The 22,646-nt window shown below is 35.0% G+C and overlaps 1 protein-coding gene across 4 annotated transcripts in view; it reads left to right on the forward strand.

The window, feature by feature from the left end:
- LOC6503208 (low-density lipoprotein receptor-related protein 4) overlaps window positions 1–22,646 on the forward strand; it is a 230,121-nt gene that overhangs the window by 195,726 nt on the left and 11,749 nt on the right. The window contains exons 8-11 of one of the 4 annotated variants that reach the window (XM_014905850.3): window positions 20,256–20,773; window positions 20,832–20,949; window positions 21,016–21,514; window positions 21,575–21,729. In XM_014905850.3, coding sequence (XP_014761336.1) covers window positions 20,256–20,773; window positions 20,832–20,949; window positions 21,016–21,514; window positions 21,575–21,729 — 1,290 coding nt within the window. Of the gene's footprint in view, window positions 1–1,423; window positions 1,719–1,899; window positions 2,059–20,255; window positions 20,774–20,831; window positions 20,950–21,015; window positions 21,515–21,574; window positions 21,730–22,646 lie in introns of those variants that run through there. The other 3 variants (XM_032455924.2, XR_006507607.1, XR_006507608.1) reach the window with 3 other exon arrangements.

Here is a 22,646-nt window from a genome sequence, read left to right on the forward strand (position 1 = left end):
CATTGGTAGTTGCAGATTTTGGACGGCCTTTTATTTGTCCTCCACAGAAAAATGTCCTGTGTGAAATCTCAGAAACCACTTAGAAACAGTCACAAGGGATGGCGCATGCACTCTAAATGCTGTTTGGCACTCACTAAATATTTCCACAGGCTTCAGATTACGCCGAAATCCAAAAAGAATAGCAAACCGAATTTCTTGCTTCGTTGGTACAGGGATATCCACTGAGACGGCTTCACTAATTTTACGTTTTCTTGTCTCCATTTTGACCGATCTTTCTGAAAATTCGAGTGATATATCGTAAGACTATAACAAACAGTATGCAATTTTTTATTTATGAAAAAAATTATAATACGACAGCAACTAAGCGAACTTTTGTTAGTCGCCCCGTATTGTCCTTTGATAACTCTATATAGCGGACTGTATATGTTTATGTGAACATTTGCTTTTGTATTAAATTTATAAATTTCTTTTCTTCACAATATTTTCGTCAATTAAATTAGAGTTTTTAATCTCATATTTTCTAAAAGTCACGGCTATCTACAATTTCTTTAAAACTTTACTAAACTAGCTGAACCTAAAATGGATACGTTTTGAACATAGAAATTGTTTTAGATAGCCATGACTTTAAGAAAATATGAGATTAAAAACTCCAATTTAATTGACGAAAATATTGTTTAACCACCTATAATAAATTCAATAAAATTATTTCGTGTTTTTCCTTAAATCCAAAATTAAAAAATGTTATGATCTACTGATTTTAATAAGAAAATAAAAATCTTCCATGGGAAAATGTTTGAAAAAAAATCATAGAACACCAAAAATTAATGTAGAAAATCTGAGATTTCAACTTTGGATGAGTATTTCAAAGATATGGTAACTGCTAGATACCATTTTTTAATTTTAGTTGGTACACATACATTTCAAAAATCATATTTACTAGAAACAATGATGGTCATCGCCATTACACGGCCTACATAATTCAATATATGGTAAAATTTGATCAATTTCTTCTCTTAGGTGTACCGCGGAAACTGTGGGTTATAGAACCTATGTTTGTTCTGGACTTTGGTTCAGGGGGTCCTAAAGGTTATGCAGCAGGTGAAATTATGCGTGGAGATTTTTTGCTGTTGGAATGTGTTATTGAAACTAAGGGTGTTCTTGACTTTTTTTAATGATGATCCAATATAATTCGAATTATTCTCTAAATAAAACAAATTTTAGAACGCAGTTGGTATTTTCATAGATTTTTATTCAATTAAAAACTAAAGAAACAGGTTTATTTGGAAGAAAAAACTGCGTCATCAGATTAGCGTCCTCCAAATATAAATTTAAATATCTTTCTTAACTTGCTGAGCACAGCAACCATTTTTGCTTTGCTGTTAAATAAAAAATTTTTCTTTAATTTGACATACAATATGGGCAGAGGAACAATCTTATCTTCGGAGGAAAAATCGGAAATCGAAGCGTTCAATGAATGTGGACTTTCTCTTCACAAAATCGCCGAAAAAAAGGAAAATACATCGCAAAACCATTGCATATTTTCTTCAAAATAAGAAAAGCTACAGAAAAAGTTACAAAGGAGGTAATAAAAGTGTTATTAGTTCAACTGATCGCAGGGCTATCCTGAGGGTCTTAACGGATATAATTATTATTTCTACGATTTACGCAAGGAAGAGCATCATATGGATCGCGTACATAGCCGGGTCGGAGGAGTAATGGTATGGGGTGCCATATCCTTTTATGGCAACTGCGAACTGCAGTTTTTAACCCCAAAGATGAACGCGGAAAATTACGTTTGCGTTTTAAAAACTGCATTTCCCATTTTTAAAAACCTATTTGGGAATCTCAAATGGCATTTTCAGCACGACAATGCCAGTAATTCAAATTATATGTTTTCAGCTCCTGCAGAGGGGAATCTTTCCACTAAATGCACTGCAAGTTGTCGGACGAAGCCATCCTCGCACAACGGTACATCTTCCAAATGTCGCAAGTCAGCGCTACCGGATGCGATCGAAACCTCAGCAGGATGCTTAAAAACATTGGGCAGGAGTTTATTATGTAAGAATGGCCATCACAGATCACTTCTAACGTGGGGGTGTACGGGCTGTAGTTAAACAGAACCAAATTGCAAGATCTACTGCAAGGTCCAGAGTATATACCTTGGTGCACTTCTTGTAATCTTAGACTAAGCTCGACGGATGGGGGTGGTTCTTTTCACGTATCCATACAACACATCATCAAAATAAATTTAAGTGCACTAACTAGATGCAAATTAATAAAGAAAAACCCGGATGATCGACCTACCGAATCAAAGCCAAAAGAAAACTAGAGAAACAAATCACCTAAAAGGCAAACAGGCTCAGAAGAAAGAGAGAGAGAGAATGACTCTGATCAGTTGGAGAGTATTAGATGTTCATTACACCCAATTCTTAACCCACCCGACCTTGGCGAGATCTACGACGTTTGATTCGCCCCATATCACAATCCTATGTTATACTTATTGTGGTTTCCGCATGACTATTTGAAGTTTCGGTGGCGTATCTGTAATGGCCTTAGGCCTTCATGGAGTTCCAAATACTCAAATATAATTTGGAGTGAACTTGGTTAATTTTTCCCTATTGGGTATTTCTATTTCATTATAAAATTTCTCAACAGCTACTTCATATAATTTCATTAGAATTCATACTAATATATATATATATATTTATATTTAGATATAAAGAAGAGATTTAAAAATATTGGGTTAAATTCAATAAATCAGTTTAACTACATTTGGAATTAATGCAGTAATTAAATTAGGAATTCGAAGAAATTGCGATTTCATTAATTAAAATTATTCATGTAATCATTAATCCAAAATTATTCAATTCATGCCTTGCTAAAATTTACTGTTTGCGTCGCAAATCTATTAAAATTTAATTAAGTGATACTCACTCACAGATCTTCGCCGCCGTTGAGCTTAAGGACAGGAATAGCTAGAGATGTTAAAATAATTAATTTAAATAGAACAATAAATTAGCCCGGCCATGCTCGAATATTATCGCAAAGTTATCATTATTTAATTAAATCTAAATTCTTTCACCTATATTTTCATATCACTTTCATATATATACAAGTAGTGTATCCACAGATACACTTAATGTATCTGCAAATACCCTAGATAACGAATCCCCCATAAAACCAGTATACCCTGCCATACCTATCAAATCGTATATAAACAACATTCCAGAGCCTACTGTGGGAATAATTCAAATAGGCTAGACACAAACCCTTTCCCATAGCATTATCATTGGCATCCAGACATAAACATAGACATAAACCATTCACACGCCTTTATCGACGACAGTAGACGTAAACATCAAACCCCTTTTGCTCCAAATTCATAAACAAGTGCCCATCCTGGGAACCTACATGTCAGCATAAAGCTCTGACCAATCAAAACTATTCAACCAAAGTCCATCTATGCTGCCAGCGTCGCTGTCACCGATAAAAGCTATAGTTATAAGAAAATTGAATTTGTAAAATCAGTTTATAATCTACGATCAATCCAATAGGATATCTTTATAACTCATTCTTGAATTTAATAATAAAATTTATAAAATAAAAATCCTAATTTTTATTTTTTTTTTATTTTAAATCGGGAATTAAAACATATAATTGGCGCAGTCGGTAGGATACAATTATCCTCGCGTGTTTTAAGTATCGAACTAAATACATCGCGAATTTATTGTATCCGCAAAACGAATCTATAAACATTTCTAAACATTAGTGAAATCACGAATGAGGATTTCTAGTGTGAAGTGCAATAAACATTAAATAAAAACATTTTTAATACCAGTGAACTCAGCATTAGTTAAATCACGAATGAGGATTTCTAATGTCTATTTGAAATAAACAAATAAAATAAAATTATTAATATAATCAAGACAATTTAAACATATATATACCAAATTAAATAAATAAACTTTAAAATGCAATCTGAACAAGCATCCACATCAGCTGCAGCAAGGCACATCCTGTCTGACAGCAATATGAATCATTTCTTCATGCAACTAAAACAAATTGACAAATTTGATGGTGATATAATGTATTTAGCACTATTTATAAAAAGTGTTGATAACTTGATTACCCAATACAAAACAACATCGTCTACTCAGAATGAAATCATTCAAGGAGCTATCCTAAACCTCATCGTTGGACCTGCACGTACAATTCTTCTTAGGAATTCAACCCAGGACTGGAATGAATTAAGAACCTCACTCATCAGTAAATTCAACTCATCAAAACCCCCACATCTCATGATCATGGATTTACATAAAATTAAATATCAAAATAGTTTACGTAAGTTTATTGATGATTTAGACAAACAGACAAGTAAAATTTGTAATAAGTTAAGTCTGGATAATAATGCAGCAAACACTGTTATATTTTCAAGAATATTAGGTGATCATATAGCAGAAGTAATTCGTGAAAAATTACCATTACGAGTGTACATATCTATATGCAAATACGATATATCAACTCCAACTAAATTAAAACAAGCTGCTCAAGCTGTAGGTCTTTATGATGATGATGATATATATAATTTTTCCCGAAGTGTTGAAAATCGATATAATATACCAATGGTCTCCACATCTAATACTTCTAATACTAACAATTCTAATAATAATCAAAGGGACAGAAACCAAAATTTTAATCAGAATGTAGGAAACAATAGGAGTCAAAATTATAATAATCGTGGGACATATAATTATCAACAAAGACAAAATACTTTTGATTCAAATAGAAATTTTAATTCAAACTATAATAATAATTATAGATACTCTCAAAATCCTTCAGGTCAAAACTCTCTAAATTATAATCGGTCTGTTAATGTTCCTCAAAAACAATTAGACCAACAGAATAGACCAGAACCAATGGAAATAGTTGAAAATTTTCAGACACAAGCCTCGGAAGAAACACAACAGCAATAAAAATAAAAATTGATAATAGACCATGCATTTGCCTTATTGACACAGGTTCCAGTATAAGTTTAATAAATGAAAATTTTTTAAAATATCCAATTAAAGAGAATAATATAAAAGTTCAAACAGTAGGAAATTCAGTCACTTTGAATAAATCCATTGAATTTATAATTCCAAAATTATTTAAATCAAAACAAAAATTTTTTGTCAAAGAATTTTCCAATCATTACGATTTTCTTTTAGGACGTAATATTTTAAACCTTACATCAGCCCAAATAGATTTTGGAAAGAATACTGTTAAACTAAATAATTACGAATTTCCAATGATCAATATAATAAAGGAACATAACAAAAATTATACAAACATGTTGGAGGATGAAGAACACATTTACGCATTGGAAACAGAACTAAAAACTAGTTATATTCGAGATGATCATCTCAACAGTGAGGAAAAATCGGCACTACATTCTCTAATGTCCAAATTCTTTGATATTCAGTATCATGAGGGTGACAATTTGACCTTCACAAATGAAATCAAACATAAAATAAAAACTAAACATGAAGATCCCATTTATAGAAGACCATATACTTATCCCTATATTTATGACAATGAAGTAGAAAACCAAATAGCAGATATGATTAAACAAGGTATTGTCCGCAAATCTAAATCTCCTTATTGTAGTCCTATAGTAATAGTACCCAAGAAAATGGATGCATCGGGCATTCCAAAATTTCGTATGGCTATTGATTACAGAGGACTTAACGAGATAACTATTGACGATAAATTCCCCATTCCCAATATGGATGAAATACTAGATAAGTTAGGAAAATGTCAATATTTTACAACGTTAGATCTGGCAAAGGGATTCCATCAAATTGAAATGGACCCAAGATCAATTCAAAAAACAGCCTTTTCCACCAAGAAAGGACACTATGAATATACTAGAATGCCTTTCGGTCTAAAAAATGCTCCTGCTACATTCCAGCGATGTATGAATAATATTCTTCACGATATAATAGGAACTCATTGCCTAGTATATTTAGATGATATTATTATATTTTCGACCTCCTTACAAGAACATATTCAGTCCCTTCAAAAAGTCTTCGTCCGATTAAGAAAATCCAATCTTAAACTTCAATTAGATAAATGCGAATTCATGAAAAGAGAAACAGAATTTTTAGGCCATATAATTACTACTGAAGGAATTAAAACAAACCCAAATAAAATTCAAGCTATTCACGATTTTAAAATTCCAAGTACTCCTAAACAAATTAAATCATTTATTGGTCTTTGTGGATTTTACCGAAAGTTTGTTAGAGAATTTGCAAAAATTGCTAAACCAATGACCCAGTGCCTTAAGAAGGGTTCAAAAATAAATGTCAAAGATAATAATTACGTTGAAGCATTTGAAAAATTAAAAACACTAATAACAAATGATCCAATCCTTAGATATCCAGATTTTGAAAAAACATTTGAATTAACTGCTGATGCTAGTAATTATGCTTTAGGAGCTGTCCTAGCTCAAGAAGGTAGACCAGTTTGCTATGCAAGTAGAACATTAAATGATCATGAAATAAATTATTCAACTATCGAAAAAGAGTTATTAGCCGTAGTCTGGGCAACTAAGTACTTCCGACCCTATCTATTTGGAAGAAAATTTAAAATTACATCCGATCATAAACCACTAGTTTGGTTACACAATATTAAAGAACCTAATATGAAATTGCAAAAATGGAAAATATATCTTAGTCAATATGATTGTGGTATGAATTACATTAAAGGAAAGGAAAATTATGTAGCAGACGCCTTATCTAGGCTACCTAAAAAAGAATCAAATAATGAACATCTAGAAGAAACATTTCAAAACGAAGATGATTTACAAAGCACAGGAGCTACTATACATAGCGCCCAGGAAGACAATGGCAATTGTATTCAGATTACAGAGCGTCCCATTAATGTTTTCAGTCATCAATTAATATTTGAAAAGGGAAATGAAGATAGTAATGAATTAGTCCGGTATTTTAATAAAACAATTAATACAATAAAATATAGTAACATGACGGAACGTATAGCAAAAGACATTATTCTTAAATTTGTATGTGGACACAATTTTGTAATGTACATAAATAATGACGAAGATTTCGCAATATTTCAAAGGGCTTTCATGGAATTAATTAAACCAAATTTGGGAACAAAATTAATGAAAACATCAGTAATACTTCCTAATATATCTACCTACGCAGAGTTTCACGAAACGATAATTAATATTCATGAGAAAACTATTCATCAAGGTATTAAAAAAACATATGACGATTTTAAAGCTAAATACTATTTTCCAGATGCACAAAAATTAATCCAAAATATAATTAATAAATGCGATATTTGTAATTTATGCAAGGCAGAACATAGAAAAGTAGCATTAACATTTGAAAAAACACCTGAAAGTAAAAATATACGTGAAAAATATGTAATTGACTATTATTTTATTGATCAAAGAAAATTTTTAACTTGTATTGATATCTATTCAAAATTTGTTTCAATTATAGAAACTCATACCACAGATTGGATCGAAAGTAAAAAAGCGTTACTTAAAATATTTAATATGTTAGGTAAACCAAAAATAATAAAAATGGATCAAGATCCCGGATTAGTATGCAAATCACTACAAAATTGGTTAGAAAAAGAAAATATTGAGATCGAAATTACTAGCAGCAAGAATGGTATAGCTGATATAGAAAGAGTTCACAAAACAATTAATGAAAAATTACGAATCATAAATACACTTAATGATGCGGAAGACAAGCTCATGAATATCGAAAAAGCTACATATGTTTATAATCATGAAATAACACATGACACTACAGGTAGAACCCCTGCTGAAATATTTATTTTCGGTATGAAACCTAATAAAAATTTCCAAAAAATAAAAGAATCAAAAATTGATAAAATTAATGAAAAACGGGAAGAGTATGAGGTAGATTTAAATTATGCAAAAGTTGAAGAAGATATGAAACGTAAGCCGAAACTTGTTAATCCATTTAAGAAAACAGGAAAAATTTTACAAAAAGATGAAAAACACTGGCAGGAAATAAATAGGGGTCACAAAGTAATAAAACACAAAAGTAAATTTAAAAAACTTAAAAAACGCAATTTTTCTCGTTATTCCAGAAATGTTGAAAATTCTGACTCTGATATTGAAAGTGATAATAATAGTACCATGGACAACGTTACCATTAATAACGGCTCAACAAATTAGTATTGTCCCAATTACTTCAAAAAATGGCTATTTACTATTGAATACAGGAACTATAAAAATACCTCTTAATTACGAACATCACATGATAGAAATAAATCAAACAAAAATATTAAATACATACCAAGAATTTATAAAATATGAAAATTTATATAAAACAATTCCAGATATAGCTTTAGCACTTAAACAATTAAAACATGAAATAAAAGGGATTATCCCATCAAATAGACAAAAACGGGGACTAGTAAATATTGTAGGATCAGCTCACAAATATTTGTTTGGTACACTAACAGAAGAAGATAAAAAAGATTTAGAAATAAAATTAAATAATATAAAAGAAAATATGATAGAAAATTCAGAATTTAATGAAATCATTGGTATAATAAATAAACATACAGAAGACATAAATAAATTAATACGGGAAGAAGAGGAAAATGAGGCCTTGCACCTTTTTAGATATTCTTTACACATTTTTCTAGAATACATTGAAGATTTACAAATGGGGATTCAGTTAACAAGAATTGGAATATTTAATCCTAAAATATTAAAACATGAAGAGATAGATGACATTAATGAAGAAAAATTATTATCAATAAAGACTTCAGCTTGGATATGCAGTCAAACCAAAAATACTTTTATTTTAGCCCATATACCAACATCTTTTAATGAAACTCAAAAATACAGAATAATTAAATATCCAGATAATTTAGGCCGCCAAATTGACATAAATGATAAATTTGAATATTTTATGAATAATAATAAAAGTGTTTATTATTTGGAAAATTCTGCAAATCCTTTAGTGGATGTAATGGATCAAAAATATTTAGTAACTGACCAATGTATTTCAAAGATCCTTACAAATCAATTAGCAATTTGTCAACACACTTTTATTTCAGAAAAAGAATTTATAAAATACATTGAACCAAATATTATAATAACATATAATTTAAGTAAAACGCAAATTAACCAAAATTGTGAATTATTTAATAAAACAATTGAAGGAAATAATATTATACAATTAAGCCAATGTACACTTGAAATAAGAAATATCAAATTCACTACTTCAAAGAATATAAATGAATATAAAATAATATTGTCAAGTACCAATGTAACTCTACATGAACCAACACCAATTTTAAAACTTAAAGAATCATTAATCAATCAACAAAAACAAGATATTGTCTACAAATGGATTGTATTTATAAGCCTAATACTTATAGTTGTAAGCATAACAATTTATGTAATATTCACTTATAAGCGTTTAGCCAACCACAAGGAAATTGTTGTCGAATTCAACAAGGATGTTGAAATTTCTAAAGGAGGGGCGAGTAGTGTATCCACAGATACACTTAATGTATCTGCAAATACCCTAGATAACGAATCCCCCATAAAACCAGTATACCCTGCCATACCTATCAAATCGTATATAAACAACATTCCAGAGCCTACTGTGGGAATAATTCAAATAGGCTAGACACAAACCCTTTCCCATAGCATTATCATTGGCATCCAGACATAAACATAGACATAAACCATTCACACGCCTTTATCGACGACAGTAGACGTAAACATCAAACCCCTTTTGCTCCAAATTCATAAACAAGTGCCCATCCTGGGAACCTACATGTCAGCATAAAGCTCTGACCAATCAAAACTATTCAACCAAAGTCCATCTATGCTGCCAGCGTCGCTGTCACCGATAAAAGCTATAGTTATAAGAAAATTGAATTTGTAAAATCAGTTTATAATCTACGATCAATCCAATAGGATATCTTTATAACTCATTCTTGAATTTAATAATAAAATTTATAAAATAAAAATCCTAATTTTTATTTTTTTTTTATTTTAAATCGGGAATTAAAACATATAATTTACATATATCTGTATATTTATAATAAAATAACAAAGCATATTTAGATATTAATTATCGGAAAAAAACTAAAGGGTGTGCAAAATTCGAATAAATGTACAATATTCTTTCTTTCGTAGAGTAATTTCATATTGAACAAAAAGGAATTTGGAAGCTTTGTATAAAATTCAGCAGGCCGATATTCACAATATTACACTGCTAATAGTTACAAATTTATAAATAATTTGCTGGAGTTTTCTCTCCGTGTAGTGAAAAAGGGGGTTGCCGACGAATCCAAAATATATTAAAAGATTACGATCCCACGTCGAATCTCTGCACTAGTTAATTCCAATAATTCATCCATTTCGGCTTCCAGATAACCCCATGCTGGTTGCATAACCTGGTACTAGCCGATTGCATAATATGGTGCTAGCCGATTACATAATCTGGTACTAGCCGCACTGGCACGTGGCACTGGGGTGTAATAATTAAATGAAAAAAACTGCACTGCACTGAATGTTAAACTTACCTGGCATAAAATCACTAAACACTATTAAATATATCCCGCTAACTCGTCTGGGATTTAATTTAGTTATTTTTAAGCACTTGTTAAATATTTCTTAATCTTGGCTTAAGAGCAATACGGCTGCTATTGCTTTCAGACTCGTCAATTCATGAAAAAGCTCTCCAATGCAAATCTAGCCCTAACTATGCTAAAGAAAAAGCTTTTACATAACGGCACTGTTATCTCGATATGCAAAATCATAGATAAGAATCGCGTGATGTTTTTCGCCCTGTTGGAAATCCACATACTACAAATGGAATCCGAGACAGCCTACGAGAACAGCCGAGACTCTGTGGCATCATCAACCTTCTGCAACATGACTTGGATTATGATGCAGTTAGCAATCTGCTTCGTTATGCCCATGCTTGCAAGGGCTCGCATATGCAAATTAAATTTATCCGAAAGCTCGCGAGGCCTTGTCGCCGATGTGGATTTTATGGTCCGCAGCTGCAGTATCTCATTAACATGAGCTGGAAAAATAAGCCTGCGATTACTAACCTTTTGTTTAGCAGGGCGACGTCATAGTTTTTGTCCGTGAGCTCCAACGATCGCACAGTCTCCAAGGCAAACTTATAAATGGGTTTGTGTCCACCATGGTCGAGAACAGTCACCGGAATTTAAGCCACTTCGCATAACCTCCACTAAAAGTGGGAAACGGCAGTGGCGGCAAACCCTGGAAAAGTCTGCCTATCAGTCAGCCTGTCTATCTGTTGATCAGTATCGAACTCGCCGCCAACAAACTGGAGCGCCGAAGAATCTCCTGGTCCAGGATGAATCGCGCCTCCCTCGCCGCATCGTTGAACGTGGCGCGCACATCGCTCCTGAGTTCCGCAACAGCCAACTCGGACAGCTCCCTGTGCGTCCTCTTAAAATCCGCGACGATGCCTTCCAATTCGCTAAGCCGCACGTATATCATCGCCTCCGGAAATTTTTCCACTGATTTTAAGGAGGACAGCAATCCTTGAAGGTCCTCAAAAAGGACAACTGCATTTTGGATCAGGAATTCTTTCCTCCCAGGAGAGGCACAATCGAAAAACGGATTCATTTTCGCAACAAAAATATTATTTTAGTTCGTTATTTATTGTCAGCTCACGACCCACTGTGCAACTTCTATATAACGGGGTAATATATGTATGAGCGATTGTAGCACTCTGCAAACAGCGTATGTATGTATGTCAACAGATGTTAATATTGCGCGCATAAATCACAAACCGAATTATGTTTTTATGTTTATATATATTTTAAGCTGCGCAGCTCAAATTTTGAATGGAAAATAATTCAACAAATCGGGAGCTTTATTTTTGTGTTCTAAATATTGGCTTTAATAAAAAACAAGAAAGGAAAGCTAACTTCGGGCAGTGCCGAAGTTGATATACCCTTGCAGTTGTGCCATTTCCGATCGTTCAGTTATATGGCTAGTGGATATAGTTGGCCGCTTTCTATGAAATTTGGCTAATACGATTATTTTGCCCAAAATGGAATCTGTACCAAGTCCCATCTTTCTAACTTAAAAAACACCAAAGTTATGCCAATTCCGATCGTTCTATGTATAGTATAGTCGGCCGATACTTATGAAATTGTGCATAAGATATTTTGGTCAAATATAACATGTGTGGAAAGTCCCAACCCTCTAACTTTAAAAACACCAAAGTTATGGCATTTCCGATCAATCAGTTATATGGGAGCTAAAGGATATAGTTGACCGATCCCGGCCGTTCCGACTAATGTACTACCTGCAATAACGATAAGAAGGATGTGCGCAAAGTTTGAACTCGATAGCTTTAAAACTGAGAGACTAGTTTGCGTAGAAACCGACAGACAGACGGACAGATGGACATGCTCATATCGACTCAGGTGGTGATCCTGATAAAGAATATATATACTTTATAGGGTCGGAGATAACTCTTTCACTGCGTTGCACACTTTTGACCCAAAATTATAATACCCTCTGCAAGGGTATAACAAGCACAGTTCGATTTATAGATATTGATACAATTTATTTAATTGTTTTGGGGTTTCTACAAATGATATATGTACCATACATATGTGACTGACTAGGGTTGACGACCGAATGAGAATAATAGACGCGGGAGCGCGGCTCAACGCTGGATGCTGCGGAGCGACCGAAAGATACCGCGAGTGAGCGAGACAACGCAAGCGCATGACGGCAGATGCAGGTGGCCGATCGAATGCACGAAAGCGGGCTCCTTGACCCGACAGCGATAATGAAATTGTATCAATGATCTTCGGCACCGCTATCGCGAAAGGGTGCCATCGGGACCCCGATACACTGCAACCTTAAAAGCCGCACTTACTACGCTGATACGGGCTGAGTTACTCAATTATATAAAAGCATGTTTTTTTTAGTGCGCCTCCCGCAGCTACGTACAGTCTATTTCTTCCAAAACAGAGGGGCGCTGTCACATAACGTACGGATCGAATCGCGGAAATAAATCCGAGTTAATAAACTTATATAATGGTTAGGAAGCTAACGAGGAAGAATTACTGTGCGCGCGAAAGACGAAAATGATATACTACAATGCGGCAGAGACCTTTGTCGTTCGAACATAAAACTCTAAGAGGGTCATGTAGGACATAGGTAGACTTACAATGGCTAAGGAACTGAGGAGTAAATTCCTTCTTATATTTCTAGTCCTTCTATTAGGAACATTAAAAAGTAAGCGTGTTATTAGATGCCGGTTATCTAAATCACCATTCACAAGGTTATGTAGAAAAACGACACCCAGCATCTATTTCTGATTTGTTAAGGTAGGTAAGTTTATTACTGAGTCTACTATGATAAGAAGGAGGATGAAAATTTACATCCAATTTGAGTCCCCGAAGATTAAATAATAAGAAATTATTTTGTACTAAATTAATGAGGTCTTAAAGAACATGCCATACGATGGAAGCACGCTTTTCGCCCATTTTCTATTTTTTTGCCATTCATCTGAACTCTTAGCAGTCCGTCTACTCGTGGCTGCGGAGTATTTCGCCACCAATCGTTTTCGTTTGTATGTATACTTCTTCGGTCGGCTGTCGCTAGCTTCTAGAGAACATCTTCCTTCAACTCACCTAAGGAGGTATGCTGTACTATATGGTCCTAGGAGCTTGTATGTATGCTTTGGGCTGGGAATTGTCATCATTGTGGCAGTTTTGGTTGGCTTTCCTCCAGCCACCCCAATATAGGGCGGAGTCCTACCCGACCCTTCTTAGGAATTTCGGGCTGACTAGTGAGATCACTCTCCATCTTCACTGTCGTTCTCTGCCCTGGGTTGATGTCTTGGGTTTTGGTTTGTTTTTTTTTAGATCCCGACTCCGTATTTTTTTATATTGTAGCTTCCATGAAAATTCATATGAGTTGCGGAGAAAACTCGCCCAGACATAGATCCGCTGTACCAGGGTAAGGCTCCTACGAGTCATCTCACAAGCTCTTTGGACCGAACCCTGACGCAATTAAAACAGCAAATATTAAATGCTTTGGTCTTTTTATCTGCAAGCCATTTAGACACACTAAAAGTGTGTCACCCATCATTCACACATCATATCCATAATTTTCGCGTACAAATGTTGCCAAATTGGTGTATCCCTCCTATCAATATAGTTTATTTTTAACAAATCGCTTTAGTTAATAACCAACTTAATGGTTGTACTCATGTGAAGCTTGTAAACCTCCATAATTGGTGAACCTCGACAATAAGGACAACTTCCAAAACACGCCAAAGTCCTTGTGAGCGAATGCGTTTCACAACATATACAAAGTGACGAAAAAAGAAGACTTCGCTGATGCGCAAGACACTGCGCAGTTCACCGCCACAAGCATGAATCAATCAGTATTTGGAAAAATACTCTAAAATGTGTCAAAAGCATAGAAAAGTTCATAGCATAGAAAGTTTGTTAGCATTACAAGTGCACATAAAAAAACAAGCTCAAGCCACTTTCTCTGCCAACTGCAGCATGCCAAGGCTACCAACGACGAATCAGTATTACGATGCTACTGGATCTACGGGTCGGCATGATAGGAAGCTCACCGCAGACCGAACTCTCATAACTGGCAACAGCAGCCAATGCAGTTATAGACACCCTTACCGACGAAGCTACCAATCACGTGCATGCCTTTTCAAAAAACAGCCACAGCAATCCCATCAAGAAGAACACGTAATAACACTGACCACACGACTCAAAGATAACGAGAAGGGACATATCAACAGCCAATTGCGACAGATAATAAGATCCCGATCGAGCCGGTTATGCCAAATATTCTTAGAATGTCATTGACGTAGTTTATTTTTGATATAAACACCCTTTGCTTTTTCTGGTCTTTCTCAAACTCGATGCTCAGACAACTTGGTCTTTATGATAAACGTGCTGAAATGAGTAATTGTTCCTTACCAGTCCATGCAATGTACAGGATCTCGTTGCCTACAGCTGTTGTTATACAACGGTTACCAATGTAACTTTCCATGTTTACTGCTTCTGCCTGTAAACATTTTTTTGCACCAAATTTCTTTAGCATTTATCTAAGCATCAGCCTTAATTTAAGCCTTGAATAACTTAACACCAAAATAACATGTCAAGGGGAGTTTGTTTTTAAAAATGGGGGTTCAATTTTGAAATTGCAGCATGTGTATCGACGAAAGTACAAAGACAAAAAACCGACAATACTATGCGGCATTTGGCTGAGAGTTTTTTTGAACGCGGTTCAGTGGCAAACCGTGGGCCACCTAACCGACCACTTCTGAGGGGTTCCAGTGTTGCCATAGCGGCTGTACGGGATAATGTTAAAGATGAGCCCACCGTATCGTACCGGGGCGTTCGGAACATTAAAACGTTAATGGAATCACCATGCAGCGTATTTTCAAGGATTTTGAAATGCTCCCGTACAAAATACATTTATCTCATCGATTGTTTCCCGAAGACAAGCAGATACTGCATTTCACCCTGTCTGACGTCAATAAATAGAATTGCTGCATCTGGGGCATTAAGAATCTTCACGTTCATGACATTCACGTTCATTACATTCTTGAGTAATCATTACACGACAATTTGTACGGGTATTGCGGCTCAACCATAAGCGGCCCTTACTTCTTCAAAAGGCGAATCAGTCGACGGCAAGCGATATCGGTGAAAGCTATCGCGATATCGCGGAAAGCGATATCGCACATTGTGTACCCGAAGATGCGTCAAAAGGGTCCAGAAAACTTCTGATTTAAACAGGGCGGGGCCCCATGTAACACAGCAAACGATACAATGGAGTTTTTCCAAAGAGGCTATATATTTCCAAAGAGGTTAAAAAGAGGCTATATCGACTAGCCTCCGCGTTCGCCAGATTTGACCCCGCTGGACATCTTTTTGTAGGGTTATTTGAAAAGTATAGTGTGAGCAAGAGCAAGACCATCACAGAACTTGGAGAGTTTTTTTTTTTTTTTTTTTTTTTTCTCCTATTACTCCGCTTGGGAGCTTAGGGCATTTACAAGGACTTTGAACCTGACTCTGTTTGGTGCAGTTTGCTTAGCGTAATCCCACGTGATGTTGCTGCGGGATAATTCTTGCATTATAGTACGGCGCCAGGTAAGCTTGGGGCGGCCCACTCTTCTGCTTCCCTGTGGGTTCCAATCCAGTGCCTTCCTGACTATGCTGTCTGTTTTCTTCCTGAGTGCGTGACCTATCCATTTCCATTTTTTCTTCTTGATTTGGTGATGGATGGGAGCCTCCCCCGTGTTGCGCCACAGGTCACTGTTGGAAATTCTGTTGGGCCAGAATATCCCACATATGATCCTGAGGCACTTGTTAATGAATGACTGCAGCTTTGTCATCATCCTTTGGGAGGTTAGCCACGTCTCAGCTCCGTACAGAAGAATGGATTTTACACACGCATTGAAGATCCGCAGCTTTGTTCTTCTACTTATTTGCTGATTTCTCCAAATGCGGTGCAATCTTCCGAATGCAGATCTTGCCTTGCACAGTCTGCTCTCTACATCTTTTTCCACTCCACCACTGGATGATATTATGGTGCCAAGGTAGGTAAAGTGGTCGACGAAATCGACTGTTTCACCGGTGATGGTGATGCTACCTTGGTTGGAGTTATTAAACCGCATCGCCTTGGTCTTGGGGGGCCTCGTAGCCTAGCGGTTAGTACGCTAGCTCGCTAAGCATGAGGTTGTGGGTTCAATTCCCACTCATGACAAGTGCATGACCCTACACTTTCGGCTTGTAATATTTATACTGTGTAATTGTAAGCAATTCACAATGGCCTCTTGCTAGTTCAGCGGTAGCGTATTTGCCTACCAAACAAGAGGTCGTGGGTTCGATCCCGACCCCCGATAAATAAAAAAAAAATTATGAATTATTATAATTTTGCATGATATTTATGAAAAAGTCAAAAGCGGCAATCCCAGATGTCGACAAGTGGCAGCCCCACTACATGGGATAAGTCGCGTCCGGCCAATCACCGGGCCGAACGAAAATAACAATGATTACAAGAACAAATACAAGTACTTGGAGAGTATTGACACCGAAATATACCGAAATGTACGGCAATATACCGGTCGATATGCTCGAGAGAGTCAGGGAAAATGCTCGAAAAAGGACACTTTTTGCCATCGAGAACAAAAGTGGCCAATTTGAAAATCGATTGTAAAGGATCAATAAATATAAATATACTACATTTTTCATACATTTTTGTTATACCCTTGCAGAGGGCATTATAATTTTGGTCAAAAGTGTGCAACGCAGTGAAGGAGACATCTCCGACCCTGTAAAGTATATATATTCTTGATCAGGATCTCCTCCTGAGTCGATATGAGCATGTCCGTCTGTCCGTTTCTACGCAAACTAGTCTCTCAGTTATAAAGCTATCGAGTTGAAACTTTGCACGCATCCTTCTTTGCTTTGCAGGCAGTATATAAGTCGGAACGGCCGGGATCGGTCGACTATATCCTATAGCTGCCATATAACTGATTGATCGCAAATGCCATTACTTTTGTGTTTTTTAAGTTAGAGGGTTAAGACTTTATGCACATGTTATATTTGACCAAAATATCTTATGTACAAAATTTCATAAGGATCGGCCGACTATATCCTATAGCTGATTGATCGGATATACTATAACTTCGTTGTTTTTCAAGTTAGAAGAATGGGACTTTCTGTTCATTCTAATTTGGGCCAACTTATATGATCTGCCAAATTTCATAAGGATCGGCCGTCTATATCCTATAGCTGTCATATAACTGATTGATCGGAAATGCTATAACTTCGTTGTTTTTAAAGTTAGAAGGATGGATTCCTCTTTTGGCTAAATAATTCGATATGCCAAATTTCATAAGGATCGGCCAACTATATACGATCCGCTATATATCCAATAATTTAAGATGCGTGGCGCCACCTAGCGGACTGCGACTCAACTGCAAGGGTATATAAACTTCGGCTCCGCCCGAAATTAGTTTTCCTTTCTTTTTTTTTTCTAAATTTATTTAAATAGTTATTCGATTCGATTATTTCGATTTTTATTATTAATTATTAATAAATTATATTTAAATAGTTTTTCGATATTTAAATATTGATTCAATACCGGCTGCCACCCAAAGATTCCGTGCTCATTGGTCCGCATACGTCACTGCATTTAATCTCTAGCAGTTCGTTGGTTCACCTTGGATACAAATTTATTGACTGTTTTTTTCTGTTATATATTTCTTCGAAGTTTTTATGTTTCGTTTATTTTTAGCCCGGGGATTTTTAAGTTCATTGCAATTGATACAAGACCACTTTAATGGATGTGTCCCATCCTGTCGTCCCTCGTAAGTTTTGTCATAGGTGGGACAAATGCGACACTTCTTCGAAAGTTATTTGGCGATCATATTCTCGTATAGGTTCATGTTCTAGATAATTCCTTCGTTCATGTTCTAGATAATCGTATCTCGAAGGTCTGTGCAAAATTTTAATAAGATCGGTTGAGTAGTTTCCGAGAAATCTTGACAACCGACTTCAAAAACATAGTTTTGAGAAAAATGGGCTTAAAGCTTGCGCTCTGCCTATACCTGACCTCGAGCGTCCAACATTTCAGGGCTGTATCTTCGAAACTTTTATTCGAATCGACTTGAAAATTTGGGAAAATTTCTGAAGTATTTTATAAAAACCCACCTAACCCCTTAAAAATAAGTAAAAAAGGTGGGTGCTTTTTGGAAGCTTATATGCCGTCCTTTCTTGTTATACCTTTTCCGAAAATTTTTTAATTTTTTTGTATTTATTAATATATTTATTTCGCCAATGGATATTTATCCTTACGCCCCTTAAAGCACCCTTTTCTGAGAGCCACTTACTTCGGAGGATAGATGGCAGAGAACTAAAATAAGATAGAGCCCGCTTAAATAGCTTGTTCAAAAGAAAATGGGGCCTACGACACTTGTGATGAAAGGGAGCATAAGTACGAAGATCTCTCGGAGACACATTCCAATCTATAAGCCCCAATAGAATTGGGCACTTAATGCTATGGGAAGCAATATTATTGACAAACGTCTTTTACGGCAATCCACCAATGTAAAAATACTCAGAAAAAGACAAAAGCTCTGATAGAGGGTCTACAAACCTCAACGGAAAAAGCGCTAAATTTGATAAAAATAAAAATTTCTAAAAAGCAATTTTAGTCAAAAGTCTTCAACGCTGTCAAGCAGTCACTCTCGTACCAAAACTTTCAAGATGGTTGGAACTTTCTTTAGATTCAATTGTTTGTGATATGATTCTATCTGCTTAATTTCAAAGGCATTGGACAATTTCTTAAGGATTTTTTACGACACTTCACAAAAATCAAGAAAGGAAAGCTAACTTCGAGCGGAGCCGAAGTTGATGCAACCTTGCAGTTTGGTAGCAGCTTATATTATTATATATAGATTTAACCATCAAATCAGTTTTCTAATTAAAATGTTGGAAACAATCCCAAGAATCTTTAAAAATAACAAGGTTGTGCAATTTCCGGCAGCTATAGGCTAATCGATCGATCCCACTTATATATTGCCTGAAAATCAAAAAAGGATATGTGCAAAGTTTCCTAGCTTTCGATAGCTTTAAAACTGAAAGACTAGTTTTCGTAGAAAGAGATAGACAGACAGACAGACGGACATGCTTATACATGCTTACAGGCATGCTTAGGAGGTGATCTTGATCACGAATATACATACTTTATAGAGTAGGAGATGTTTCCTTCTGTTCTGTAAAAGTTCACTGCATTGTACACTTTTGACCAAAAGTATAATACCCTCTGCAAGGGTAAAACAATCTAGTTATATTCAATAATTTAAATTTAACCAATTACTAGTTTAAAATACAAGAAAGGTAAGCTAACTATAGGCGGAGACGAAGATAATATAGCTTAGCAGTTAAGTGAATTTTTATATTAAAATATATATATCGGATCATGTATATATTGCAAATACCTGACAGCGTTGGCCTATTCTTATGAGAAGGAATCCTCATAAGCATAATCCTCCTCATCCTTGTTCTCATGTGGGAGCTATAGGAAATAGTTAGCCCATCCCTATGAAATTTTGAATAACTAAAATAATTCATTCTATTGAATTTGTATTTAGGAATATCGTCTAATTGCACTTTCTCCTTCTAATTAAATTTAGGACTTTCTTCTAATTGCATTACGTTCAGGCATTGGAATGATTTCCCTCAATTCGGGTGATTACATGGACGTGGTGTTACCAATAAATGGAGTGCATGGAGCTGTCGTACTTGACTACCACTACCGCAAAAATATGCTTTTTTTTGCCGATGTCAATTTAGACGTGATTCGACGGGTAAATTTATTGAATTTATCTGAAAGCAAGGTCATTATAAGTACTGACGTGCTTACGCCTAATGGAATTTCCATCGACTGGGTTGCGGACAATGTATACTGGTCCGATACAGATCGAAAAATAATCGAGGTAGCACGACTAGATGGACGTTCTCGTAAACGGCTGATACAGGATGATTTGGGAGACCCAAGATCAATTATTGTCTACCCAAAGAAAGGTTATTTGTTTTGGTCTGATTGGAACTCGCCATCGAAAATAGAACGAAGTTATTTGGATGGATCCAATCGATCAGTAATTGTTTCTTCTGGAATAGGGTTTCCAACTGGTCTTACGATTGATTTTGAGTAAGTATAAACGGTAGCAAACAAAACTCTTTAATAATCTTATTTTATTTTTTTACAGAAACCGTAGATTACTTTGGGCTGATGCCTTGGAGGATAACATAGGTCAAGTGGACTTTAACGGAAGACGCCGCATGACCATAGTGTCATATGCACCTCATCCTTTCGGTTTAACTTTGGTAAATATTACATTTTTAATTTAATTTTAGTTACAGGTTTCATAAATAAAATATTACTCTTTCTAGTTTGAAAATAGTTTATATTGGACAGATTGGTATAATAAGTCTGTATACAGATCACAACGCTCGCCACGTAATGGATACGGAAATCCATTAGAGGTGCGAGATGCCCTTAATGGGGCCTTAGACATACGTGCATTTTCATTGAGTCGCCAGCCTAATATTGTAAATTTCTGCTCTCACGATAATGGTGGGTGCTCCCATCTTTGCTTACATCGTGGATTGGATTACGTATGTGCTTGTCCCGATAGGATCGACCCAGATGACATTGAATGTTCATTAAAACCAAAATTTCTTGTGAATGAACGTTTGGAAAACCATCAGCTGGCCGAATACTCAGATGAGTCGCCCGATGATGTAACCCCACCTGAACATGAAGAAAATATAAAAAAAAATGATGTTACAGACCATTCAAAGAATTCTGACACTCAACGAGAATTCTTAGTACTAGTTGCACTTGGCGTGGTTATTATAATGGTTTTCATTGTTATTCTTGTCATTTTTAGTAAGAGCTTACTGCATAGTAATTTTTATTTTTACTTCAAATAATTAAATGTATTTCCAGTGCTTGCCTTTAATACCAAAAACAAAACAACACGTAGTTCTCGCGAATCCAGCCGATCTGTATTAACTTTTTCCAATCCCAATTACAACATAGATGGCACACCAATGGAACCAAAAACAAATATATGGAAAAGATTTAAATATGAAAAACCACATGTAAGATTAAAATTTATTTAACTTTTCAGAGGTTCTACCATTTTTTTGTTGAATGACTTTGGATATTGTATGCTTTGTGACCTTGTGAATGGGTATTAATATTTTATTCCAAAGCTTGTAAAGCAGTTAAAGGGAAAACGATATTTTTATTAAAATTGTCTCACTTGCGGAGGAATCTGTTTAAGAATTTATTGTATAGGGAATCGGTGCATTATAAACATTTTATGTGAATTCTTTGTCTATGTCCTATTCCTCGCATATAACCAAATAATCCGGTAACATGACATCTGCGATATTTATTTACAGAAAACCTTAATAAATCATATTAAAAAAACCTATTGACCTGCATGCGAAACCCAAAATATCTGATATCAATTATTGTGACGAAAATATGTTATATACATAGGTGTACAAAATTGCATATAAAAAATATTCTTGTTCGCTACGTACAAGAAAAACAAACAAAAAATCAGGCATGTGCCTTATATGATATAGAATATTAAAGTAACCCTCCTCTGGACAGGCCATTCACACAGCTAGAAATTCTTTAAATGTAAGGATAAACATCAAAACTCTTTATATTTACTCCATAGATTTTGACATTAGAGAAAGTGGAATAATTAAAAACCTTTCCAAATATGTAAAGAATGTTTCGATAGCATCAGTGGTTCTAAAGTTATATGTATTTTTAATTTACAAAGGTTTTGGAATTTGGTTAGTTTAAAAATTTTAATTAAAAATTTGACCAAAATTTTATTAAAAATCCAAAATTGATTCGAAGTTGATCATTCTAGAAAAGTCCCATCTTTCTAAGTTAAAAAATACCAAAGTTATGCCAATTCCGATCGTTCCACGATAGGATAGGATAGGATATAGTCGGTCGATCCTTATGAATTTTGTACATAAGATATTTGGAC

The sequence above is a fragment of the Drosophila ananassae genome, chromosome XL (assembly GCF_017639315.1).
Source record: "Drosophila ananassae strain 14024-0371.13 chromosome XL, ASM1763931v2, whole genome shotgun sequence".
Classification (NCBI taxonomy): Eukaryota; Metazoa; Arthropoda; class Insecta; order Diptera; family Drosophilidae; genus Drosophila; species Drosophila ananassae.